At 41.5% G+C, this 27,502-nt stretch overlaps 1 protein-coding gene across 2 annotated transcripts; it reads right to left on the bottom strand.

Annotated features, from left to right (window-relative positions):
- Positions 1–433: 433 nt before the first annotated feature.
- sinhcafl (SIN3-HDAC complex associated factor, like) lies at positions 434–22,052 on the bottom strand. Of its 2 annotated transcripts, none has more exons than XM_052029416.1 (6): positions 21,961–22,052; positions 20,351–20,498; positions 12,985–13,084; positions 12,103–12,226; positions 11,409–11,559; positions 434–8,423 (listed from the first exon to the last, which is right to left on the bottom strand). In XM_052029416.1, the coding sequence occupies exons 2-6, from the start codon at positions 20,476–20,478 to the stop codon at positions 8,270–8,272; spliced, it is 657 nt and encodes a 218-aa protein (XP_051885376.1). In that variant the 5' UTR covers positions 20,479–20,498; positions 21,961–22,052; the 3' UTR covers positions 434–8,269. The 2 variants fall into 2 exon arrangements, with proteins under 2 accessions (XP_051885376.1, XP_051885375.1); XM_052029415.1 differs by lacking the exon at positions 21,961–22,052 and adding an exon at positions 21,502–21,772 and having other exon boundaries at positions 440–8,423.
- Between the last annotated feature and the right edge of the window lie 5,450 nt (positions 22,053–27,502).

The raw sequence follows: 27,502 nt of genomic DNA, 5'->3' as shown, positions 1-27,502 counted from the left end.
AGCTTTTTAAATTGATTGTCAAAATGAATTTCATTGTAGGTAAAAAAAAAAATAATTTCTTGGAAGGGCATGATATCAATGTATCACAGGACATAGAACAGTACAGCACAGGAACAGGCCCTTCAGCCCACCATGCAGAGTAATTCTGTCACTTTCATTCCATTGCTCTTTCCCTAGAGCCCTACTAATATACCCTAAAATATCAGTTTCCTTCTGAAATCCATAATTAAAACTGCAATAAGCACAATTTCAAATCAGTGCAATGATAATTTGAAATTTTCTAACTTGTTTACTATCACCAGTAGAAAGCCTCACAATGTGATCACCTTTTCAATGGGGGACAGGGTCCAGGAAACGTACCAAGTTGGAGGATCTATATCATCAGCCCAGAAGGAAACTCACTGTAGAATAAAGACAAATATAATTTTTTTGTCCTCGTGCAGTACATTTTTATTTAAATACAAAAAGTATTACAAGTGTCTATAAAACACAGCCGTATGAAAGCTGTTGGTCACAAAAAGTTTTACTTAGCAAAAGTGCACAAGCTTGAAGACTTTGGAACGAGTATTGGACTCCGGTTAATAACAATGTATTTGTGGAATGTTCAAATAAATAAATAAATAACAACGGACAAAACGGTTTCTGCCAAATCTCTGTAAGGAAATAAAAACAAAAATCTTACATGCATCTTCATTGATTTTACTAAGGCACACAGATATAAAAAATTCCACTTGGAAAAGTTTGAACCAGAAAACCAGGCAATGACAGAATCATTAAAATATTTTACCCACAGGAATGGGTACAAGTGAACTTTTGTTGCGGTAGATGTAGATTCTCTAAAAAAGCATCACAAAATGCAAAGTGTGGAGACTATAGCTGTAAAATGTAAAAAAAATCTGAGCCCTGGTGTACAATTCACAACAGGTAACTTAGCACTTATAGATTTCTCCTCGCTGATTTGGACCCCAAACTAGGCTGTCCGTGAACCTGCAAATTAAAAGCCAAGATCTAAAGTAATGAATCAATTGTAATTGGCAAATTTCTTCTGGAGAATTAGAGCATACAGGTAAATGATAGTGACTGCAATTTTCCAGTGCCATTAAACATGTAAAAATCCATGCTTTTCAACATCTAAGCTTACATTTTTTTTTTACTGTTTTCTAGAGGTAGAAAAACAGCCATTTTCTAGAGTTAAGAGTGCACAATCTACCTCTGTATCAAAAACCCTACATTTCAATTAGAACTGACAATATTTCCTTTATTAGCTGAAGCACAGAAGCTCACGGAAGTTATGCTAGAATTTTACCCAACACTTGTTAGGCCACAGCTTGAATAGTATGTACAGTTCTAGTCTCCATGTTACAGGAAAGATGTGGTTACACTAGACAGGATTCAGAGGAGATTTACAAGTGTGTAACCAGGAGCAACGATGAAGAAAGATTAGATAAACTCAGGTTATCATTTTTGGAACACAGGAGGCCAAGGAGAGACAATTAAGGGGCATCACGAGTATGAATGGATTAGAGTAAATAGGAAAGATCCACTACCTTTAGCTGAGGGGGTCCAAATCTAAGGGGCATAGATTAGTAGGATTAGAGGGGTGAAAGAAAAATATGTCTTTACTCAGGATGCAGTAGGGGTCTGGAAATCACTGCCTGAAAAGGTGGTGGAGACAGAACCCTCCACCACACTTTAATGTGCCTGCTTGTGTACTTGAAGAGTTGTGACCTGCAAGGCTATGGATCAAGAGCAGGAAGTGGGATTAGGCTGGATTTTTTTCTCTTCTCCCCAACCAACATAGATACAATGGGCTCAATGGTCTCCTTCTGTGTCATCATTTTTCCAGGATTCAGGAATGTAAAGCATGGAGTGCTATTAACTGCCATAGACCTTAAAGTTGTGTAGCAGAGGCAAGGGTGCCGAAATGTTTAACTGGGTCATTCAACACAAAGCTGATGATCCCACTAGTTTGAGACTATTTCCATAAACATTCAGAGAACAGTAAAATATTTAAAATATTAGAGATTATGGAAATCCAAAACAGAAAATACTATAATTACTCTGCCAGACAAGAAATGCTAATGGAGACAGAAATGTTAACATTTCAGGGAGGATTTGAAAAGTTAACAGTATTTCCAAAGCAGCATTTGCCAAATTTCCCCTTCACAATTCTCTCTCAATATTCCATTCAGCCCAATTTTCTCCTTTCTAAAAATGGCTCAAGTCTGTATGGAAGTTCAACTCCACAGGCACACAGACACCATCAGTACAATGCTCCAAAAACACAAGCCCAATGACTGTTGGAAGATTATTAGATGGAGAACATCACAGAAAAAAAAATCTGATCTTACTTTTCATCAGATACATTTGCTTCTCCAGCTACATTGACAAATAAGATCAGAAAACACAGGTTATTTTTTCCCCACCCCAGCTCCAAAGGCACTAACAAACCCCAAAGTTCTATCAAATGCTGCCCTTGAAATAAACCAACTCAGCCCTAAGTATCGGTGATACTCTGTCTCTCCAGCCTAATACTATGGTAGAGAGTCCTAGAAATCCTTCTCTCTTAATATCTACCAATGTGGATTATTGTGTATCAATTTAAATGAGTCCACCTGTCTACCTGGTAAAAGGAAACCCACTTTGTGGTTAAATTCTACTGCTCCCATAACCGTTGCTTGGCCTTTTTAAGCCAAGATGTTTTACAATGACAATGATGTACAACAATCAAAAGAGAGAATTTTCCACATTTTCAGAATATACATGTTACATGTAATATAGGAGCAACATTGCCAAGCACACAGTTCAGAATAATTTGCCTGGGAGTGATGGCTTGATTTAGCAGTTATTAACTCAAACTAAAAAAAAATCAATTCACTCTCCTGAAAGGGGAAATTCCTTTTAAAAAGGCTATATAACATGAGATATCCAATTTAAAGATGAAGTACTTAAAATCAGGATCCATTAAGAGTAATCAGTTTCCCTTTTATAGCCACAGGAAGTGATATCTCAAACAGAAAACATTTGATTAATTTTCATTCATAAATATGGAAATTTTAATGAGACCATCAAAACACTTCAAAAGGATGACATTTTTCAGCCAGTCAGATACAAAGAGTTACTGAGTTTCATTCACATCAAACCAGCTTCTGACTCTAAACTGAAAAACCAATGCAGCACTGGGCGTAACAGGGCAAAATGACCACCTAGTCCTTCACATCATGCAATGGTTAACTTCAGAAGTGTTCCTGTGCACAGGGAATGGAGGAAGTAGTGCACTTCAGATTTGCCACCCTTACTGAAGTCAATGATGATTTAAGATGTGACCACATAATTAGTTATCACCTCAAGTGGTCCAATTTATAGACATGCATGGTAACAGTAGGTTTTAACACCTGGGGACACTGAATGCAAGAGCTTCCTGCTTCAACTATTTCAAAGTCTTTGTTGTGAGCTGCTGAAGTGAAAGGAAAAATGGGAAGTGTTACCCAAGGTGCTGCTATAACAATCTGGAAACCAGTCCATCAGAACTTGTTCCCCAAAATGTCATTTGGAAAGCACATCATTGCTACCGTGAGTACACAAAGTTACTGATTACAACACAAGAGCCGATGGTTCAGCCCAGTGGGTTTGTGCCAGTTACCAGCAGAGTAATTCCATTGGCCAGCATTCCCCTACTTCCCTTCGTCCTGCAACTTATTCTCCCTCACATGCCCACCAACTCCACTTCAGACTCAATGGGTCAATTCTACGAGGGATCACTATTCGATAACTGAGCAGCTGCACTGACAACATCTTTGACAATTTAGTGTGTGATATTTGCTCCCTTAATATTCTAATAAAAGAGGAAAAGGTGATGTTCAAGACTAAATACTACCAGTTACTCTATTTTGTGGAAGATCAATAAACTCATGCAATTGAAACGCACATTTCAAAGTTGGAGAAGGGACGACATGGCATCCTGAATTCAGTCCATTTTTGAATTTTGAAGAGATAAAGGCAAAAAGTGTAACTTCCCAGTTGCTCACATGTGGTAGTTGTTTTGTTTGGAACTTTGTTCCTTCAGAAATTCTGCTAAGTCATGTACAAATCAGATTCTTACAAACCCTGCTGTCTGCGAGGTTAAAGACCATGGGTGTAACAACTTTACCTATATGACTACTTTGTAGCAGGGTTTACTGAAAATGAAAAACAAGTGGAGAGACTTTCCAAGGTTGCTTAGCAGTGAATAAGTTGGTTTATTAGGCTATTTATAGTGTGTGTCCGATTCCTTTTTAGCAAATTAAAACTAACCTTACAACTCTCTAATTAAACCAGAGTAAATAAGGCTCTAACATTCATAGTCGAACACGAGTAAATCAAGACTCGGCAGGGAGTTAAGAGGAAGAAGCAGGAAAGGGTGCAATATAATAGTACACATTTAGGAAGATGTACATATTCATGCACATGAATTTATCATCATCCAATTACCTTGTGCATAATCAACAGCCAGAACAGTTCGTTAAAGTGGTGATCAGTTTATCGATTTTGCACTTGACTAAAATGTAGATTTTGAGCAATTGTATTTGATCTGTTATTCTCATCTCTTCTATGCCAATCAGTCCCAAACTTAAAATATTTCCAAAAGGGCACAAAGATCACTCTTGGTTCAAATGCGCTAATCTACCATTCCAGGTGCACAATTTAGAAATGAACACCCAATGAGTACATGTTTTTGGGTCAGCTCATCTTAATTTGTTTCTCTCCCACCACTTTCCACAAACATAACCACTGCTGGCTGTCCACATAGGTACAGTGGCAAGGAAGCGATATGCCAAACCCAAGGGTGACAATGCAGAGGATATTCAAGGAAAATAGAAGAACCTTGGCAAGGCAGTTAATGGATGGCCCTACTAATGTTGTCTTCCCATTAGATGTTTTAGAGGATCATTTTAAATCTTAGTTAGTGGTAAGTGACAATCAGGTAAGGAATGAGAATTCATTAGTAGAAGAGAGTGTGACTGAGATCAACGAGGTGCTGCATAGTTTTAAGAAGGACACTGCTGTCAGCATGATCTTAGGTGAGGTCAGAACATAGATAAAGATTTTACACTTAGTTTGATTCCTCTTGGATAAGATTCAGTAAAGTTCCAGACAGCATATCAAAAATAACCACACTGTTTTTAATCCTTAAGTCAGGTGACCTAATTAGGCTACAAGACATCAATAATTGGAGGTTGATAACCATTGGTTCAATTTTACTCAGGGTGTTTACAAAAACTTTAGCTGGAAGATTGGCTAATGCAATAACTTTCAGTTACCAACAGAAGGGATTTTTAGTGGGGACCTCGATTGACAACTGTGTGACATTATTAGGTGTGACCACTGCACAGGCCTTGTCCCATCTTCACACTGAAGACACCCTCCAATTTATTTCATGGCACGACCATTGTACTAAGACTGTCTCAGACCAGATCTGGCAGCTCAGACCTGAGCATCCATGAGGTGCTGAAGACCATCATCAGAAGTAGACACCAGCACAATCTAAAACCTCACAACCCTGCAGACCCTCTCTTTCTGCCATTTCAATCAGACCAGAGATCAGCCTTGGTTCAATAAGTGCAGAAGGGCATGTTGGGAGCAGTAGCAAGCATCCCGAAAACTGAGATACCAACCTAATGAAGCTGTACAGGACATACTATATAGAGCTACATAATCCCTAAGCCAACACATCAGATCAAACCTCCACAGTCCAGCGGCTCCCAGTTGTGAACAACTAAACAGCTAATAAGACAAGATGGCTCCACAAGCATCCCCATCCTCAATGATGGTGGGGGCAGCATCTTACAGTGTGGCATCAAAGAGCCCTGGTAAATCTGAAAATGGGAATCAAGGGCAAAACACTCCAATGGATGGAGTCATACCTCACACAACGGAAGGTGGCTCTGGTTGTTGGAGGTCAATTATCCCAGTCTCCAGCACACAACTGCAGAAGGTTCTCAGGGGAGCATTCTGGGCCCAACACACTTCAGCTGATTAATCAACAATCTTCTCTGATAATTTGCAAATGGAATTGAACATTGCACACTTCTCAGCAAATGAAGCAGCCTATGCCTGCATGTAGTAAGACCAAGACAACATTCAGACGTGGGATGCAGTGCCGAGCAATGATCACCAGAAGTCTAACTACCTGTCCTTAATATTCAATGGCATAATCATTGCCAAGTCCCCTCCTTCAATGGTAGTAGGGGGGGGGGGGGGAGAAGCACAGCTGAACAGCAATTGGACCTGCCACACATACAATCTGGCTACAAGAGCAAGTCAGACAGAGTGCACTGCAGTGAGTGACTTGCTTCCTGATACCCCAAGGCCTTTCCACCATCTACAAGGCACAAGTCAGGAATGTGATGGAATATTCTCCACTTACTTGGGTCAGTGCATTTCCAGCAACACAAACACTATACAGGATAAAACAGCCCAGTTGATTAGCATCCAATACACCACCCTAAGCATTCATTCCCTCCACCAACAACACACAGTAGCTGCAATGTGTACTATCTGCAAAATGCACTGCATTTACTTGCCTACTCTGACAGCACTTCCCAAACCAGTGTTACTGGGTGACAAAAGCAGAGTGGACAGATTGTGAAGTCAGTGGACATGAAATTTAGTGGCAGGCCTGCAAATATGAAGCTCACTGTTCTTGCCGTCACCCACTCGTAACTTTGCTTGGCAGAACACACCTACAGGTTAGCAGAACAAACCTCCAAGTTGCCGACTGCATAATTTGGTAATATCTCACCAGTCCTTCATTCTGAAGGAGAGATAGTCTAAGTCCTGAAAAACTCTGCCCAATAGCACTGAGAGAATACATTCACTAGAAGAATGCAGCTGATCAAGTGGTTCACCACAAACTTGAGGACACAGAGATGGACATAAAATACTGACATTACAGGCGATGTCCACATTCTGAGAAGCCCCAAATCCAATTTAAATCAATCTAAGTCTCAATCTTTTACAATACCAATCTTATTCAGCAAGTACAAGAGATTGATTTTTATCCAGGGACTGAAACACCCTTGGAAAATTCTCAGGTAACCAACCACCAAATGACAGAGGATAGTCAAGGGAAACTCTTTCCCTGCACCTTCACCACCCCACTCCACCAAAGCAAACACAAGTTTTAGCTTTCAACATGTCATACAGATTATGCAACTTCATTCTTAACAGTAACAAACTTGCAAGGAAAACCAAGTTAACCAAACAATTAAAATATTTCAAGTAGGATGAATTCAGGAAGGAATGTACTGATTGGAACAGGTGGGAGAGAGCAAGAGTGTGAAGTCCAGGGAAAATAACGTCCAAATGTTAGCTAAGATACAAAACTGTATTTTTGTTCATCTAATTCAAATTTTTTTTTGTAAACCCAGTTTGGTGAAATTGGTGCATAGAGGATCTATCCATAAGGAAATTTACTCCAGTTCTTCTCCTGCTCCAAGAATAAAGAGCAAAAGATATTAAATCCCACCCCTCCCCTTTAAATTCATCAACAACTCCATACATTAAAAAGTGGCCCAAAGATAGGTCATATAAAAATCTTCCTCAACAAGATAACCATTAATAGGCTGGTCTACAACAACAGCAAGGTGAGTACAAAAAGTTTATTTCACATGATTTTACTCTTAAAAAGAATTAGATTATATAATCAAAAATACACTGGGACAGGTATCAAAAAAACCTCCCCAAAATTTCCAGTGACTTAAGGGACACTCAAAGGTTGCTACTGCACAAGAGTATCTGCCAGTGTTGTACCAAAGGACAAAAAAGTTATTGCACATCCCACATACCAAAACAGTTTGGCAACCCCGGTTATTAAAGCCAGGTAATCCATCAATTCAGCCTCTCAGGAGGCCAGGGTGGGGTGCAGGGGTGGAGAAGGGATGGGCAGATGAACAGTAGCAACACAATTTGACAATGTTAAACCTAAACTACAAAATAAAAATTGTTTCCAGAAATACATAGCTACAGTTTAAATTGCTGCTGAAACAAAAAAATCATTGTATTTAAACATTATGGCAACAAAATTCATTTAAAATATATGCCTGGAGATTTCAAATGAAATGTCAATGAATGATTAGCCTACTTTTAAAATAATTATCACACTGCAGATTTACAAAACTGAAATCACTGCTTCAACTTTGACAAAATTATATCAAATACTTAAAGTCTGCCACTGGAGACAAAGATGCAAAGTGACCAGAGGTGAGTTTCCAGTTGCTGCAGCGCACATTTACCAATTTCCTTGAATAATCTGAAGAGCTGTTTCAGCCTGTGTCGTAGACTCAGAGTCCTTTTTTGTACTACAACAAGGTTTGAAAAGACGAGGATCGATCAGCACCTCACCAAAACGACCCTTGTAGATAATACCACAGCAAATCTTTTGCCTGTGTTAAAGAAAAATAAAATTAATCCCTTGCAGGTCAAACAGTGCTGATTGATGTTTAAGCTCCAGTTTACCACTTAACTAACCAGCAACTGTGAGTAATGATGATAGTAATGTTCGACAACTATTAATCACAAGTGTCAACATATTGTAATCGGTCCACTGTAGAAAGTGATGCTCGCTTGAAGCAAAAGCAAGATTATATTTTTGCTTTTGTAAACATAATAAAAATGTGTAAATTTGCACAAAATTTTAAATATTCCAATAGGTTCATATTTCTGTGCTAGTTTGTTTTGGAAATTTAAATAAAGCACCATATTCACTATCCTACATTTTCTCAATCACTTTGGAATCACATGCTATAATGGCTTATTTAACTTAACAATTAATGACAATCACTGCAACACTGAACACAAAGTCACTTGCTCAGTATTATTGCAGCAGGCAGGTGATTCTACAGTGTGAGCAGCACAAGAGGGAAAGAGAGATAATATAAATCTACAAGCAAGGTTCAATTAGCAAGGCAGTGTATGAATGTATGAATAAGAACCCAGAATGGGCCAAATGGATCAGTGGTGGAAAGGGTGAGCAACTTCAAGTTCCTGGGCGTCAACATCTCAGCGGATCTATCTTGGGCCCAACACAGTGATGCAATCATGAAGGCGGTATGCCAGTGGCTCTACTTCATTAGGAGTTTGAGGAGATTTGGTACATCACCAAAGACTCCTGCAAATTTCTACAGATGTACAGTGGAGAGCATTCTGACAGGTTCCTCCTATATATTGGGCTTCCCCCTTTCCTATCTTCAGTCCTGAAGGAGGGTCCTGACCCGAAATGTTGACCGCCTGCTTTTCTCCACAGATGCTGCCTGGCCTGCTGAGTTCCTCCAGCATCATAGTGTTTATCATTCTGACTGGTTGCATCACTGCCTGGTACGGAGTTTCCAATGTACAGGATCAAAAGTGGCTGCAGAGGGTTGTAGACACACCACCTGGGACATGCTCTCTGCAAGTTACTACCATTGGGGAGGAGGTACAGGACCCTGAACACCCACACTCAACATCTCAGGAACTGCTTCTTTCCCTATGCTATCAGATTTCTGAACTTTCCATGAACAGTACCTCATTATTCCTCTTTTGCACTATTTACTTTTATAACTTATAGTAATTTTTATGTTATGTCTTGCACTGTACTGCTGCACAAAACAAACTTCACAACATATGTCAGTGATAATAAACCTGATTCTGATGTGGCCCCTCAAACATGCTCCACCATTTAAGATCAAGACTGATCTGAGTGTAACTTCAACTCTGCATTTCTACTTACCTCACTAACCTTTTATCTGTTTGTAGAAAAGTATTTGAGAAACATTGATCTTAAAAATATTCAGACTCTTGCTTTCACTGCTCTTTGAGGAAGATTCCCAAAGACTCATGACCCTGAGAAAAAAAATTCATCTCATCTCAGACCCAAAATGGGTGACCCTAGTTCTAAATTCCACGCAGGAAGAATTATCCACTCTGTCAAGACAATCAAGTCCCTGATTGATTGTGTTTCAATCAAGTCCCTGCTCACTCTCCTGAACTCCAGCAATACGCATCAAACCTGTCCAACCACTTCTTATAAGACAAACTGCCCAATAAGCCTTCTCATAATAATGCTTCCAAAGCATTAATAGTCTTCCTTAAATAAGGCCAATATTATATATTACTTCAGATGTGGTCTCTTCAGTGCCCTATTTAAATGAAGCATAATCCCCCAATCTTTGCATTCAATTCCCCTAGCAATAAAAGGTAACATTCCGCTTTCTAAATTACCACCCGTACTTGCCTGCTGGCTTTTTGCACATCAAGCACTGGGTCATCCAAAATCTTCGACGTATCAAGAGCTCTGCAATCTATCATCATTTTAGTTTCTTGCCAGAATGTTCACATTATCCCACTTTATGCTCCATTTGTCAGACATTCACCCACTCATATAATCCTGTCACCCTTTGCAGCCTCCATATCTTCTCTTCAGAACTTACTTTATCCATCTTTGTGTCATCAGCAAGTTCAACAACAGTGCCTTCATTCAGGTCATTTATATAAATTACAAAAAAATTTAGACATCAGCACCAATCCAGGTGGCACAACTCATTATGTCTTGCCAACCAGTCAGAGACCTTGTGCCTCCTGTAGCCAGCCAACCTTCTACACTCTTCAAAACGATTTCTTTTCACTGAAGCCAATGCAGGGCTGGAAACATATTTTGACATCCGTAAACCAGACCAATAATTGTTTTGGATGAGCATATTAAAGACAGCAATTGTAAATAATTAATTTGGCCAGGTATCATTTCACTTAATCCAAACCTTGTTCACACATTCAGTTGAATTCCAAAACTAGGTTTGAATCCATTTTCTTTTAGCTCAAGAGATACAAGCTTTAGATACTGATCAGTCATGATCGAATTTAATGGTGGGGACAGAGGGACCAAATCCAGTCTAAAATCCAGTCTAAAATCCAGGGCCACGTGTGGTTTTGGCTAGGGATCAAATTCAGAAAGCTATCCAAATATTAATTAACTTGATACTAAAATCCTTCACCACTTTTAAAAATATTTCAGGAGTCTGATGGTCTGCACAAGATATCAGTACTTCAAAAAAAAGGGTTTTATTTTAATCCCCATTGCTTCCCTACGAATTTCCCCCCCACTCAAAGTAAGTCTGCACATTGCTTACTTTCAAAAAGCTGATTAAGAGTGCATTGTTGGCATCTTATGTGAAAATTTGTCCAACACCTTGAGGAGGTCACTAAAATTTAAACAAAATGCACAAATTGGCATTGTAACAAGTTATTATGCATTTATACCATACTGCAGCACTAGCCAAAGACAATTAGGCAGAAGTATTCAGCAAAAACTTACAGGGGATCATTGACAAGTCAGGTACTTTTAATACTTGGCTGCCAAGAGAAATTAATAAATAGTTAAACTCCTAAATCACCTTTTCCAGTAAGTCAGATCCAGGAATGAAAAGACTGGTTCCAAGGAAAGACTTTTCTGGGTTTCTGTATCCGACCCTTCATCAGATTGGTTGCTGTGGGTGGGAGATTGGGAAGGCGAAATACTAGACGTTGTGCTACGTGCATCCGAATCTATGCAACATGAATACAAACATTTAATGCCACCACCAGACTTTATAAATCTAGTCACTAAAAACAGCACGGAAACAGAGAAAGGATAATCAAGTAGAGATGGTCAGTAGGAACTGAAAAAAATCAAATCTTCATTGATAACACTGAAAAGTTCAACTATTGTTTGTTGTCCAGAGAACTTCTTGTTTTGAGTTGCTAGACTTGATCCAAATCCATGTGGCATGACAGTCATGCCAGATGTCACAATGACAAGTCTTCAATGTGAAAACAGGGCTACTGAGAGATGATCACTCCAACCTATAGTATTATAGACAGATTGAACTGTGCAAGTAGATTGAAAAATACGAGATGTTGTATTTAAAATAAAGGCCAGTAGCCATGTAAAGCACATTTACTCAAGGTGAACAATTCTATAGAACTAAAAGTTCAAAACCACATTTATTTGTCAAAACATTCAGATCTGGCTGGAGTTGGGAGAATTACTGGGGAAGGAGTCAGACATAAAAGTAATCATTAACAACTAAACAAGTGCATGGGACTTACTCTGCCTTTTCAGTTTTTGCTGGAGTCGCCTCAATTTGTTTTTCTTTTTAACATCATTACCAAGTTTCATTTTCTTAGGCTTCACAAGCGTTTTAAGGCCTGGACCAGCTCGTGCATCAACCACCTAAGGTGGGGAGGAAGGGGCAGGTGGAATTAAAGGAAGATATATATATTAAAAAAAAAAAAATCGCAGTTTGTTTCTGTAGATTCAATAAAATGATTGGGCAGATTCTAATAAAAATGAGAAAAGGTCATTTTCACTAAATGTGCACCATTCATTAAATACAGACAATTTAATATCTATACATTATTACAGCATAAATTTTGGTCCGCAACTTAAGTGTATCCAAATCACTTATTCACAGAACACACAGCAGCCCAAACATTACAGCATTACAAGACTGTGCGAGTTCAACTCCTCCCATGAAGTTTATGGACAACTGTGTATCTCTGGATTAATCAGTTTTCTCCATGCAAAAAAAATGGAAAGCTTTTTCACTGAATCACTTAACAGAAGTTTTGCCATATCTGAAGGGTGACAACAGATTCAAACCTGTTTAAGAATCAAAATATTTACTGTCAAAGCTGCTAATACACAGGTATTTAGCAATTTACTGGCATAACATTTTGAATTCTAACAAACTAAATTTGATTAAAGTAGAAAGACTTATGCGTGTAAAATTAAACTTGAGCCAAAAGCATGTTACAAGTAACAATTATGTTCAACCCAAGCACACATATTAAATACAGTAGATCTAAAACACAGGAATAAATCTTTACTGATCTTCAGCTAGAGACAGCAAACGCTATACTCCATACAACTGCATAGACTTTGTTTACAGGGATTCTTACAGGGATTCTTACAGGTCTTCACACACTTACATGACTCCAGTTTTTTTTGGATCCAGCAGGCAGTTTCTTCCATCTCTTCACCAGAAGAACACAAGCATTACAGATATCTCCTGCCCGTGCTTCTATTAAACTGCAGGAAAGTAAAAATACCAATTACTCTAGACATCAATTTTAAAAGGATTTCATTACAATTTGGAGTTGATTTTTATAGTTTTTCAACCAGTGGATAGAAAATAAATTAATCCATTAAAAGTCATTAACTTCCAATAGCTGTCACAGCCACAGAATACATCTGCAGCACCTACACACATTTCAACGACAATATAGCCAGGGTTTTAAACAGGATGATCAATCAATCTAACCCAAAGGCTGCATGAAGGGCTCATACCAAAATATCTTTGAACTAATCCCAGTCTCAACATTCAAACACCTCTTCTCCCCACTTATATCTTACCCCACTTAACAGCTTCCAATGCAAAGGGAACATTCACCTCCCAAGCACAGATCAGAGTCAAGTGTGACAGACATCAAATGAAAGAACCCTAGTCAAGCAATAAATTTACATCAACCAAGACTATGAATAGATTCAAAGGTTATGACATATTTTCATTTAACTTGCTTACTGTAGATTCTCCCAGAATTCTTACTACCACCACTCAACTTTTTGCAAATGCTATCTTCTGTTGAAAGCCGACTCCAACAGCTCCTAATTAACTATGTAACATCAATAGACAAAAGTGGTGGAGAACTGCTCCCAGGTCCATTAACCATCACTTTCAACCAACAGTCAGTGGCACATGGACAGTTCCTTTGCAGAACTCACCCTTCAGTTTTGAATCTCTTCCCACCACCCCACCTGCAACCATTGCAGCGTGCAGGAAAGGAGATCTGTGTCCAACCAGTGATCTTTGCTGATTGGAGGGCCTGAATTATCAGGAAAGATTGGATAGACCATAAGACATAGCAGCAGAATGAGGCCATTCAACCCATCGAGTCTGCTCCACCATTCGATCATGGCTGACTTACTTCTTCCTCTCAACCCCATTCTCCTGCCTTCTCCCCATAACCTTTGACACCCTTACTAATCAAGAACCTATCAACCGCCACTTTAAATATACCCAGTGACTTGGCCTCCACAGCTGTCTGTGGCAATGAATTCCACAGATTCACCATCTTCTGGTGAAAGAAATTCCTCCTCATCTCTGTTCCAAAGGGATGTCCTTTTATTCTGAGGCTGTGCCCTCTGGTCCTAGACTCTCCCATTACTGGAAACATCCTTTCCACGTCCACTCTATACAGGCCTTTCAATTTTCGATAGGTTTCAATGAGATTTCTTCTCATCCTTCTAAATTCCAGTGAGTACAGACCCAGAGCCATCAAATGCTCATGTTAACCCTTTCATCCCAGGATCATTCTCATAAACCTCCTCTGGACCCTCTCCAATGACAGCACATCCTTCCTGAAATATGGGGCCCAAAACTGCTCACAGTACTCCAAATGTGGTCTGACCAATGCCTTATAAAGCTTCAGCATTACATCCTTGCTTTTATATCCTAGTCCTCCTGAAATGAATGGAAACATTGCAATTGCCTTCCTTACTACCGAGTCAACCTGCAAGTTAACCTCTAGGGAATCCTGCACTAGGACTCCCAAGTCCCTTTGCACCTCTGATTTCTGAATTTGCTCCCCATTTAGAAGATAGTCTAGGCCTTTATTCCTTCCACGAATGTGCATGACCGCACACTTCCCTACGCTGTATTCCATCTGCCACTTTGCCATTCTCCCAACTTGTCCAAGTCCTTCTGCAGAGTCCCTGCTTCCTCAACACTACCTGCCCCTCCACCTATCTTTGTATCATTAGCAGACTTGGCCACAAAGCCCTCAATTCAGTCATCCAGATCATGAACATACAACGTGAAAAGCAGCGGACCCAACACTGACCCCTGCGGAATACCATTAGTCACCGGCAGCCAACCAGAAAAGGCCCCCTTTATTCCCACTCTTTGCCTTCTGCCAGTCAGCCAAACTTCTATCCATGCGAGTACCTTTCCAGTACCACCATGGGCTCCTATCTTGTTTAGCAGCCTTATGTGTGACACCTTGTCTAAGGCCTCCTGAAAATCCAAGTAAACTACATACACCAACTCTCCTTTGTCTATACTGCTTGTTACTTTCTCAAAGAATTCCAATAGATCTGTCAGGCAGGATTTCTCCTTAAGGAAACCATGCTGACTTTGGCTTACTTTATCATGTGCTTCCAGGTACCCCGAAACCTCATCCTTCATAATGGACTCTAACATCTTACCAACAACTGAAGTCAGGCTAGCCAGGCTAATTTCCTATATTTTTGCCTCCCTCCCTTCTTAAAGAGTGGAGTGACATTTGCAATTTTCCAATCCTCTGGAACGATTCCTGACTCTAGTGATTCTTTAAATATCACTGCTAATGCCTCCACAATCTCTTCAGCTATGTCTTTCAGAACCCTGGGGTGTAGTCCATCTGGTCCACATGACTTAGCCACCTTCAGACCTTTCAGCTTCCCAAGCACCTTCTCTTTAGTAATAGCGACTACACCCACTTCTGCCCCGACTCTCTCAAACTTCTGGTACATTGCTGGTGTCTTCCACAGTGAAGACTGACGCAAAATACACATTCAGTTCATCCACTATTCCTTTGTTCCCCATTGCTACTTCTCCAGCATCATTTTCCAGTGGTCTGATGTCCGCTCTTGCCTCTCTTTATATATCTGAAAAAACTTATGGTGTCCTCTTTTATATTATTGGCTAGCTTACCTTCATATTTCGTCTTTTCTACCCTTATTGCTTTTTTAGTTGCCTTCTATTTGTTTTTAAAAAGCTTCCCAATCCTCTAGTTTCCCCACTAATTTTTACAATATTGTATGCCCTCTCTTTTGCTTTTATGCTGTCTTTGACTTCCCTTGTCAGCCATAGTTGCCTCATCGTCCCTTCAGAACGCTTCTTCTTTGGGACGAAATGATCCTGCGTCTTCCAAATTACTCCCAGAAATTCCTGCCATTACTGCTCTACCATCATCCCTGCTAGGGTCCCCTTCTGATCAACTTTGGCCAGCACCTCTCTCGTGCTTCTGTAGTTTATTCAACTGTAATACTGATATATCCGATTTTGGCTTTTCCCTCTCAAACTGCAGGGTGAATTCTGATCACTGCCTCTGAAGGGATCCTTTACCTTACACTCCCTAATCGAATAGAGTCATAGAGTACTACAGCACAGAAACAGACCTTGTGGCCCATCTAGTCCATGCTGACGTGACTTTCTGCCTAGTCGCATCTACCTGCACCCGGACCAGAGCCCTCCAATCCATGTACCTATCCAAACTTCTCTTAAATGTTACAATTGAACCTGCTTCTACCACTTCTGCTTGCAGCTTGTTCCATACTCACACAGCCCTCTGAGTAAAGAAGTTCCCCCTCAGATTCCCCTTATATATTTCACCTTTCACCCAAAACCCATGTCCTCTAGTTCTAATCTTACCCAACCTGAGGGGAAAAAGTCTGCAATGCATTCACCCTATCTATAGTCATAATTTTGTATACCTCTATAAGATCTCCCATCATTCACTCTTGCACTTCAGGAAATAAAATCCTAACCTATTCAACCTTTCCCTATAACTCAGGTCCAAGTCCCAGTTATATCCTTATAAATTTTCTCTGCATTCATTCAAGCTTATTGATATCTTTCCTGTAGGTAGGTGACCAGAGCTGCACACAAGACTCCAAATTTGGCCTCACCAACATCTCCTACAACTTCAACATAACATCCCAACTCCTATACTCAAATGACCCGATTTATGAAGTGCCAAAAGCTCTCTTTATGACCTTATCTACCTGTGATGCCACCTTCAAGGAACTATAGAAATACCACACACCTCAGAGCCCTACCATTCACTGTACAAGTCCTACCCTGGTTCGTCCTCCCGAAGTGCACCACCTCACATGTCTGTATTCAATTCCATCTGCCATTCTTCAGCCCATTTTCCTAGCTGGTCAAGATCACGCTGCAAGCTTTGATAGCCTTCCTCGCTGTTCACCCCCCCCCCCCCAATCTTGCTGTCATCTGCAAATTTGCTGATCCAGTTTAACCACATATTCATCCAAATCATCAATACAGATGATAAACAACAACGGACCCAGCACCAATCCCTGCAGCACACCACTAGTCATAGGCCTCCAGTCAGAGAAACAACCATCTACTATCTCTCTATAGCTTCTCCTACTAAGCAAATGTTGAAGCCAATTGACTACTTCATCCTGAATGCCAAGCAATTTAACCTTCTGGAGCAGCCTCCCATGCTGTACTTTGTCAAAGGCCTTGCTAAAAGTCCACGTAGACAATATCCACTGCCTTTCCCTCATCGACCTTCTTGGTAACCTCCTCAAAGAACTCTACAAGATTGCTCAGACATGACCTACCATGCACAAAGCCACATTGACTATCCTTAATCAGGCCCTGTCTATCCAAATACTTATATATCCCGTCCCTTAGAATGCCTTCGAATAATTTAATCAGAACTGACGTCAGACTCACCAGCAATTTCCCAGCTTATTTTTAGAGCCTTTCTTGAACAACATTAGCTATCCTCCAGTCCTCTGGCACCTCACCAGTGGCTAAGGGCATTTTAAATATCTCTACCAGGGCCCCTGCAATTTCTGCACAAGCCTCCCACAAGGTCTGAGGGGACACCTTGTCTGGCCCTGGGGATTTATCCACCTTCATTCACCTCAAAACAGCCAGCACCTCCTCTTCTGTAATCCAGATATGGTCCATGACCTCACTACTCTTTTGCCTCAGTTCTACAGTCTCCGTGTCTGTCTCCAGAGTAAATATGGCTGCAAAAAATTCATTTAAGATCTCCCCCAGCTCTTTCCACTCCATGCGTAGATGACCATGCTGATCTTCAAGAAGACCAATTTTGTCCCTTACTACCCTTTTGCTCTTAGTAGCAATAGAAACCCCTGGGATTCTCTTTCACCCTCTCTGCCAGAGCAACCTTATGTCCTTCTTTTGCCCTCCTGATTTCTCACTTAAGTGTTCTCTTGCATTTCTTATACTCCTCAAGCACCTCATTGATCCTAACTGCCCATACCTGACATGTGCCTCCTTTTTCTTTACTAGGGCCTCAATATCCCTCGATAACCAAGGTTCCCTAAACTTGTTAGCTTTGCCTTTTATTCTAACAGGAACATACAGATTCTGTACTCTCAATATTTCACTTTTGAAAGCATCCCACTTACCAAGCATCTTTTTGCCGGAAAACAGCCTATCCCAATCCACGCCTGCCAGATCCCTTCTGATACCATCAAAATTGGCCTTACTTTGGTCAATGCACAACACCAAATCCAGAATTGCCTTCTCCCTAGTGGGCTCGACCACAAGCTGCTCTAAAAAGCCATCTCGTAGGCATTCTATAAACTCCTTCTCTTGGGATCCAGTGCCAACCTGATTTTCCCTAATCTACCTGAATATTGAAGTCTCCCATGACCACCGTAATACTGCCTTTCTTACATGCCTTTTCTACTTCTGTTGTAATTTATACCCCACATCCTGGCTACTATTCAGAGGCCTGTATATAATTCCTCTCAGGGTCTTTTTTCCTCTTGCAGTTTCTTAACTCTACCCACAGAGACTCTAAATCTTCTATTCCAATGTCACTTCTTGCTAAGAATTTGATTTCATATTTTTTTTTTTTACTAACAGAGCCACCCCACCCCCTCTGCCCACCTTCCTGTCTTTTTGATAGAATGTGTATCCTTGGATGTTTAGCTCCCAGCTGTGATCTTCTTTCAGCGACAACTCTGATGCCCACAACATCGTACCTGCCAATTTATAACTGTGCTGTAAGCTCATCTACCTTGTTTTGTATACTGTGTGCATTCAAATATAACACCTTCATTCACCAGCCCTCTTCTCAAGTTTGTCTCCACATTGCCCGAAGTTAAATTCTTAGCCCTTTGTGAACTTTCTGTCTTACTCTTTATTCTGGAGACTTCAGCAACCTTTCCTGCGTTCTCCTTCCCTTTTACTTTATCCATACTTTTCCCAATATGTAGAACCCACCCCCCTACTATTTAGTTTAAAGCCCTATCCACAGCCCTAGTTATGTGATTCACCAGGACCCTGGTCCCAGCATAGTTCAGGTGGAGCCCGTCCCATCAGAACAGCTCCCTTCTTCCCTAATACTGGTGCCAATGTCCTACAAATTCAAGCCCACTTTCCCCACACCAATCTGTGAACCACGCTTTTAACTCTCTAATCTTATTGACTCTGTGCCAATTTGCATGTGGCTCAGGTAGCAATCCAGAGATTATTACCTTTTTGGTTCTGCTTTTTAATTTAGTCCCCAGCTGCTCCAATTCCCTCAGAAGGAATTCCTTGTTTTACCTACGTTGTTGGTACCCACATGGACAACAACTAGGCTAAATCTGGAGCGAAGGAGGCTGAGAGGTGAGGCGATAGAGATATGAGAGGCACCTGTTTCCCATGGTAGGGATGTCTAAAGCTAGAGGGAATAGGTTTAAGGTGAGAGAGAGATTTAAAGAGGATCTGAGGGATAATTTTTTTCATACAAAGAGAAGTTTGTATCTGGAATGAGCTGCCAGAGGAGGAGGAGGCAGAAACAGTAACATTTAAGAGGCATCTTGACAGGTACTTAAGGGCCTGTTTCTATGCTGTACAATTCCATAAAAGATTATTGTTAAACAAGCAATATACTAAATTCATAAAGCAATTATAAATGATTCATTGGTTCATTTGTATTTGTTCTGGGCAGTGTGCCACACATTTCAACTGTTTGTAACTCAGTAAAAATCATTTCTAAATCATTTGGAATAAACGTTTGAAATGAGTTTTGTTCTTGTGCGAAATTCGTTTGATCCCGTACAAAGGTACTTTATGATCTTGTTAACTTCACAATGTTCAGATGAAGATTCCTAACCTTTTGGTGACTTGTTAACCTCAAAGCAGGTGCCCAACCCTTCCACATTCTCACTTTGGTGACTATTCACTTCGAACACTTTACCCAACACCGATTCGCCTCCCCTCGACCCACACACTTCCCCAAGTGCACTGAGCCCGTTGCTTCCAGTTCGATTTTACTGCTGCCGATATTCACGGGTGTTAATTCCACCATTTGCTGGAAGGCTCACTTCTTGTCCCCAGTATGAAAATTTACAGTACCAGAACTAAAGGAAGTTTGACAGATAGAGTGCGTAACATCTTTCTCTCAGAAGTTTAGGACGTTTTATTCCAGTCGCAACAATAAGGAAGTGCGCTCCAGGGCTGCACGCTTCCGGGACTGGCGGCTGAAGTGGTGGGTGTGAGCCGCTGTGGGGGAGGGAGTTGTGAGGAGAACGTCTTACCCAAAACAAAGTTTAAAGCTTTCCTCGTATCGTCTGCTGTCCGTGAACCGGGAGCTGGACGACTTGGTCTTGCAAATACAACAGCCTTCTAAGCTCCGGTAGATTTTGGATTTATGGAAACCAAACATCGTCCTTCACCGTCTGCACTCTGGTTAAGGAGTAAAATCAATTCAAGCGGATCTATTTATTTATTTTTTAAACAGACTTCTCAAAAGTGAAGGTGTACTCATGAAAGCCCGATTATCACGCACGTTTCCGAGTACTGCTGTGCTCATGTGAACGCGGCGTGTGGCAGGATCATGTTGTTTGTTTAGCGCCAGGTCTCCGTGCAATGGGCTGTGAGTCAGGTTTCCCGGCACTCGTTACCTCCATGGCCGAAAGCCGATGGGAGGCAGTGACCCAACCTCAGCGAGAGCCCCCACAATAATCCCTTATTCCACTGAGGAAAGACAGCGCTGTGACAATAATAAAACAAAACGCGAGGTGGTTTAACCCGCCTCCGACACAGACCCTGCGGCATCACATGCTCGGCACCCACTGACCTAGTTCTACTCCATGTGCCCGAACAGAGCAACGTGCAGACAAGAGAAAGCAGCCGACAACTCCGCAACAGAGACATGTGACCTGATCCGGATGAAGACCGGCGGCAGGCTGAGAATGGCCCGGTGTCTGTGTTCACCGGGAGCCGCAGCCCCGCCAGCGATGCCCGCTGTATCCAGCGGCTGACAGCGTGCTCCGGGTCCCAGAGTGACCACCCCGCCACAACAACGCACCAACCGGCTTCAATGACAGAAACATGAAGGAAGACGCTGAACCTCTCCGGCCTTGAGCCACGGAAAGGAGCAGGGAGTGGAGTGCGAACAATAAACTTCAGCCGGGACCAGGCGACCTGAAGCAGCCTGAAGTGTGCCAGGCCCTGTCCCACCGTCACCCGAGTGCCCGCCGAGCAATAGCTCGGCGGCTGAAAGTTGCCGCTTTCACTGCGGAGACTTTCTGGTTTAAAACAAACCATCGGGATTTCCCCTCGCCCGGTCCCTGCACCCGACTCAGCGGATGGCGACGCCATCACTGCGGAGACCACACGGACAACTCTCAGCCCCCAATACACAGCGAAGCTCAGCCCCACACAGACATTCCGCCCAAGTACTTACACAGCCTGAACAATGCACGCGTGCAGTTTAGGGGTGAGCTCACCCCGGACCTTCTTTGTATCCGAGACACTGCAGTGCAGTGACCCAGCGAAATGGAAGGTCCTCTTTGAGATGGTAACACAGCAGAACTCAGAGCACCGCACTGAGGGGGGATGACTCCCACCTCATGATATTGATCACTGGCGTAATATTCTGACCATCGTCAACAAGACCAGCCTCAAAGCAGAAAAATGAAACCAAAAGAACCACACGGTTCCCATTGTGTCTCAGTTTGAACATATGCACTCTCTTCCCACCATGTGAGACACTTTAACGTTGCATTTATAAAGAACACAAGCGTAGACTCGGACCCAGGCGCAGTTCATTCTTTAAGGCGTAATGCCACGCTTCTTAAAACAAACTTTTAACTGTTTGAAAACAAAACAAGTGCATTCGCCAAACAAAAAAAACTTCACCAACCTCGTTGTTATCCTTACGGCGAGCCGCGCATGCCTACTGGTGACTCAGCATCCAGCTGGTATTTATCATTACCTTTACATACGAGAACGCTCGTTAACATCAGGCGCCCCGCACCATATATGGGCACCGCTTCCCGCTCCCCGATCTGATGAACAGGCTGTGCCGCGTACAGCATGTCGGGATCTGCAGTTTGATCTCGGTGACATTCCCGGGGCACAAATGCAATGCCCGCTGACCTTCCAAACTCCAAATCCCGGCGCTCCCAGCTGGAAGTGGACCTGGTGCAGCCTCAGAAGGCGGGAATGGTGACCAGCGCAGTTAATGCTACAGAGAATTGCCAAAGCTTGAGCGGTGGCATGCAAGCGTCAAGGGCCTTTCTCTGCACGGTTGACTTGTTTACCCTTACAACGCAGCTTTTAAAACACAGCTCGCTTCCCCTTTACCAGCGTGAAAGCACGCAGGCTCGGCCACGTTTGAAGGTTGCCTTGTGAAGAATGCACTTGCTGGAAATCTGAGAGCTCGTTGCAACACGAAGCTGGGTAGTATTTCACACCTGAATTTAAACAATTATTTTCAATCTTTGCAACTTATTTAAAATAAACCTGCATTCCCGTTATTTATTGTCCTAATCAGGGGTTTTCATAACTGGAAAGATTTTCTATAATAACGATTAAAAATGGTAGGAACGCTCAGCAGGCATCATGTGGAGAGAGAAACAAAGCTAACCTTTTAAGTTCTTTAATCTTTTACACTTTCATCAGAATGCTTATTAACTGTTTCTCTTTCCACAGATGCTACTCGACCTGCTGAGTTTTTCCGGTATTTCCTGCTTTTATTTCAGATTTCCAGCATCATTTTTTTTCATGGGCATCAAGAGAGATCGAATGATGGAAATAATAGTGAAGGCTTGCTAATGGCTACTGATCTGTAAATAGGGGAATTGAATTAGGCCAAAACAGATGAAAAGAATGATGGTGAAAGTGATACAAAACACTGCAGTTCCTGGAAATCTGAAATAAAAGAGAATATCTAATCACCAACATCTCTTAAAAACAGGCACATTCAGCAAAGTAATGGTCTGAACTACTTTGACAGTTATATTTTACAAAAAATGTTTTAATAAGATTGCTTGGTGGAGCATTAAAATTCGTATCAAGTTCCTTTCATGGGTCACTCTTGAACTCATTGACATACGTTAGCAGTGCAGTAAAGATGTACAAGGATGTTTCCAGGACTTGGGGACTGAGTTATAGGGACAGGTTGGATAGTCTAGGACCTTATTCCTTAGAGCGTAGGAAACTGAGAGATGATCTTATGGAGGTGTATAAAATCATGAGGGGCATAGATAGAGTGAATGCATTCAGTCTTTTTCCCAGGGTTGGGGAATCAAGAACTAGAGGGCATAAGTTTAAGGTGCAAGGGGAAAGATTTAGTAGGAACATGAGCGGCAACATTTTTTACACAAAGGGTGGTATGTATGTGGAATGAGCTGCCAGAGGAAGTGGTTGAGGCAGGTACAATAGCAACTTTTAAAAGACAGGTACGTGGATTGGAAAGGTTTAGGTTATGGTCCAAACGCTGGCAAATGGCTAGCTTGGATGGGGCATCTTGGTTGGTATAGACCAGTTGGGCCAAAGGGCTTGTTTCCATGCTGTACAATTCTATGACTCTGTGAGTTCATCCTCCCCCACACTACTTTCTAAGAAAGCACCGCCACCTCGCAATGTTCTGAATGCTCTACTTCTCCATTTCTGGTCTCTTACACATGCTCAATTTTCACAGCTCCACCTTTGGTAGCCACCTTTCGCTGCCAGGTGCTAAGGTCAGAAATTAATTCCCTAAATGTTTCACCTCTCTCTTTAACGTACTAAGTAATCCCAACATTTTTAACCAAGCTCTTGGTCTCCTGTCCTAATATGTTATGCTAGTCAATCTCAAATTTTATCTGCAAACACTCCGGGGAAGGCGTTGAGGATTCTATTAGTTTGAAAGGCACTATTAAAATGCAGGTTGTTATAGAGAAGGTGAAAGAGTACCGACAGTCAGTAGGAGGCTTCTGTAAGACATGATAGGGTGAACAACAATTCATATAAATTTCATTGTAAATTGCATTTTCATTCAAAATTTTTCTTTGCAAAGTTTGTTTGGAGTATTCTTGAAGACCTTGGAATATATTTTGTCTGAAATCCATATGCCGTTTTTTAAGATAGTGGAATGATTGGAACTTATGGAGGAAGGGAATGTTTTGCAGTGGAATTGGAAGTTTTCTTCAGTAAGCTGCTGTTCTTCATGACAAAATTGTACAGCATAAAGCAATGACATTCCTCAGAAGCTATTCTGCAAGATACCTTCCGATATAAAGAAGCAAAAGCAGAATTGCATCCCTGCCTCTGATTTCTATAAGGTGTAAGTAGGCAGGTTTGGAGATAACCTTTGTCCCCACACAGGCAACCTTTGACCCCATGTCAGAGAGGAAGAAGAGGGGAGAGTTGGTGGCATGGGAGAATGGCACAGGATGAAGATGTCATTACAACTACCAGGAGAGTCCAATTAGAAGGACATTTCACGTAAATGGTCCAATTTCTCTATTTTTAAAAATTGGTTGGAACCTATTAATTTACTCAGAATTACGATACAATTGTACAATTTCATGTTCCCTGTAAAACTACAATTGGTAAATTTCTCACAAACAATAATTAATGGTTGATGTACAGCAATGGACATAATATAGAATCTTCTGGAAATGATTCATGATCAAGCCCCATTTCTATTCAGTTTCATTAATGACAGCACTCTGCTGACATGATTTAATCTAATTGAACCTCTTTCATGATATTCTTTTCACAATTGTACAAGATTTCATTTTCTCTCTATAAGATTTAAGAACCTTCCTTGTAGCCCATAACAAAAGCTTTTGGAATCAAGGTTTACACGATAAATAGGAATATTATTATCCAATATTATGATCACATTCTCAAAAAAGCTTGAACAGGTTAATAAAACAGCACACAGATTTTCTGAATCCATCTAGATAATGCTGAGCAACTATCAAAATCTCTGACTGATCCTAAATCACATACTGCAGAATGTATTCAGGTAGCTTTGTTGTAAGTGATGTGAAAATAATAATCCTATAATTCTTGGGGTTTAATTTTTTTCTCTATCTCTCAAATAGTGGGCCCACATTTGCCTCCTTGAAAGCCATGAGTGAACTCTTGAATATTTCCACCAGTGGCTCATGTATAATTCCAGTTTTAAGTATCTGTGCAGCACGGAGGAGCTGCCACATCTTTAAAACAAAAGAACAGAGAAATATTGACTTCAGGAAAGGGGGCGGTGTACATGCACCCGTCTACATCAATGGTGCTGAGGTCGAGAGGGTTGACAGCTTCAAGTTCCTGGGAGTGAACATCACCAACAGCCTGTCCTAAATCACGTAGATGCCATGGCCAAGAAAGCTCACCAGCGCCTCTACTTCCTCAGGAGGCTAAAGAAATTTGGTTTGTCCCCTTTGACCCTCACCAACTTTTACCAATGCACCATAGTAAGCATCCTATCTGGATGTATCACGGCTTGGTACGGCAACTGCTCTGCCCAGGACCACAAGAAACTGCAGAGAGTTGTGGACACAGCCCAGCGCATCACGGACACCAGCCTCCCCTCCTTGGACTCTGTCTTTACCTCTCGTTGTCTTGGTGTAGCAGCCAGCATAATCAAAGACCCCACCCACCCGGGACATTCTCTCTTCTCTCCTCTTCCATCGCGTAGAAGATATAGGTGCCTGAGGGCATGTACCACCAGACTTAAGGACAGCTTTGACCCCACTGTGATATGACTATTGAACGGTTCCCTTATACAATAAGATGGACTATGACCTCATGTCACTTGTTGTGACCTTGCACCTTATTGCACTGCACTTTCTCTGTAGATGTGACACTTTACTCTGTACTGTTATTGTTTTTACCTGTACTACATCAACGCACTTTGTACTAACTCAATGTAACTGCACTGTGTAATGAATTGACCTGTACAATCGGTTTGTAAGACAAGTTCTTCACTGTACCTCGGTACAAGTGACAATAATAAACCAATACCAATATTAAAGCAGAGTAAACCATTGGGCTCCATATGCATTCTCTGCCATTCATTAAAATTATGGATAGCCTTTTATGGATACCACTTCCCTGCACTAAACTCCCATCCCTGCTTCCCTTAATATCCAGAAGTGTAATGATCTCTCTCTTGAATATGCTCAGTGACCGAGCCCTCCACTGACGTCTTGTATCGTGAGTTCCAAAGATTCGCTTCCTTATTGGTGAGGCTTATTAAATCTATATTGTTGATCCGGCCAAACCAAGACAACAATAATACCCTTGAGGAAGAATTCCTGGAGTGTGTATGGGCTGGCTTTTTGGACCAGTATGTTGAGCAGCCGATGGTTAATGGTTACTTAATAATCTTGTTGTACAAGATCCAACAGGGAAGAGTGACCATAAAATGATAGAATTTACTTAATGGAGGAAGAATTATTCTATGTCCCTTGGATAAAGAGGACTGTTTGTGATAAACTCTATCATAGCTCAGATATGTCCATGAAGAATGGAAGCATTGCTTTTAGCATTAACTAAAGTACGTAGTGTGCAAGGAATCTTGTGTGGATCAGAACCATTGGTAGGGAATGGCTGCATCGAACTGCTTCCTTCTATGCTGTAAATTCTGATTCTAACCATAACTATTGAACCAAGGGTCAAATATACCCATAATAGCTAGACTCTGCTTTGATGTTGATCTATCGTAGAACATAGAACACTACAGCACAGTACAGGCCCTTCAGCCCACGATGTTGTGCCGACATTTTATTCTGCTCTAAGATCTATCTAACTCTTCCCTCCCACATAGCCCCCTATTTTTCTATCATTCATGTGGCTATCTAAGAATCTCTTGAACGTCCCTAATGTATCTGCCCCCACAACCTCTGCCGGCAGTGTGTTCCACACACCCACCACTCTCTGTGTAAAAAACTTACCTCTGACATCCCCCTTATACCTTCCTCCAATCACTTTAAAATTATGCCTCCTTGTGTTAGCCATTTTCACCCCGGGAAAAAGTCTCTGACTGTCCACTCGATCTATGCCTCTTATCATCTTGTACACCTCTATCAAGTCACCTCTCATCCTCCTTCTCTCCAAAGAGAAAAGCCCTAGCTCACTCAACCTATCCTCATAAGATATGCTCTCCAATCCAGGCAGCATCCTGGTAAATCTTCTCTGCACCCTCTTTAAAGCTTCCACATCCTTCCTATAATGAGGATTGTCCTACCTGAAGTTAGGCAGCAGGCTCATAAAGAAAGCCTACATCAACAAAGCAATCAGAATTTTCTTTTGATGCATTGGAGAATTTGATGGCTCTGGGCCTCACTGGAGTTTAGAAGGATGAGGGGGGATCTCGTTGAAACCTACTGAATATTGAAAGGCCTGGATAGAGTGGACGTGGAGAGGATGTTTCCAATAGTGGGAGAGTCTAGGATCAGAGGGCTCAGCCT

This window comes from Pristis pectinata, chromosome 14 (genome assembly GCF_009764475.1).
Source record: "Pristis pectinata isolate sPriPec2 chromosome 14, sPriPec2.1.pri, whole genome shotgun sequence".
Taxonomy (NCBI): Eukaryota; Metazoa; Chordata; class Chondrichthyes; order Rhinopristiformes; family Pristidae; genus Pristis; species Pristis pectinata.
Note: the sequence above shows the minus strand (reverse complement) of the source record. Positions and strands in the feature narration are given on the sequence as shown.

Coding starts and splice junctions, on each gene's coding strand:
- sinhcafl (XM_052029416.1), bottom strand. CDS start 20,478: ATGTTTGGTTTCCATAAATCCAAAATCTACCGGAGCTTAGAAGGCTGT. Junction 13,085..20,350: donor AGCTTTAAACTTTGTTTTGG/GTAAGACGTTCT, acceptor ACTTTCCTGCAG/TTTAATAGAAGCACGGGCAG. Junction 11,560..12,102: donor GCAAAAACTGAAAAGGCAGA/GTAAGTCCCATG, acceptor CATGTTGCATAG/ATTCGGATGCACGTAGCACA.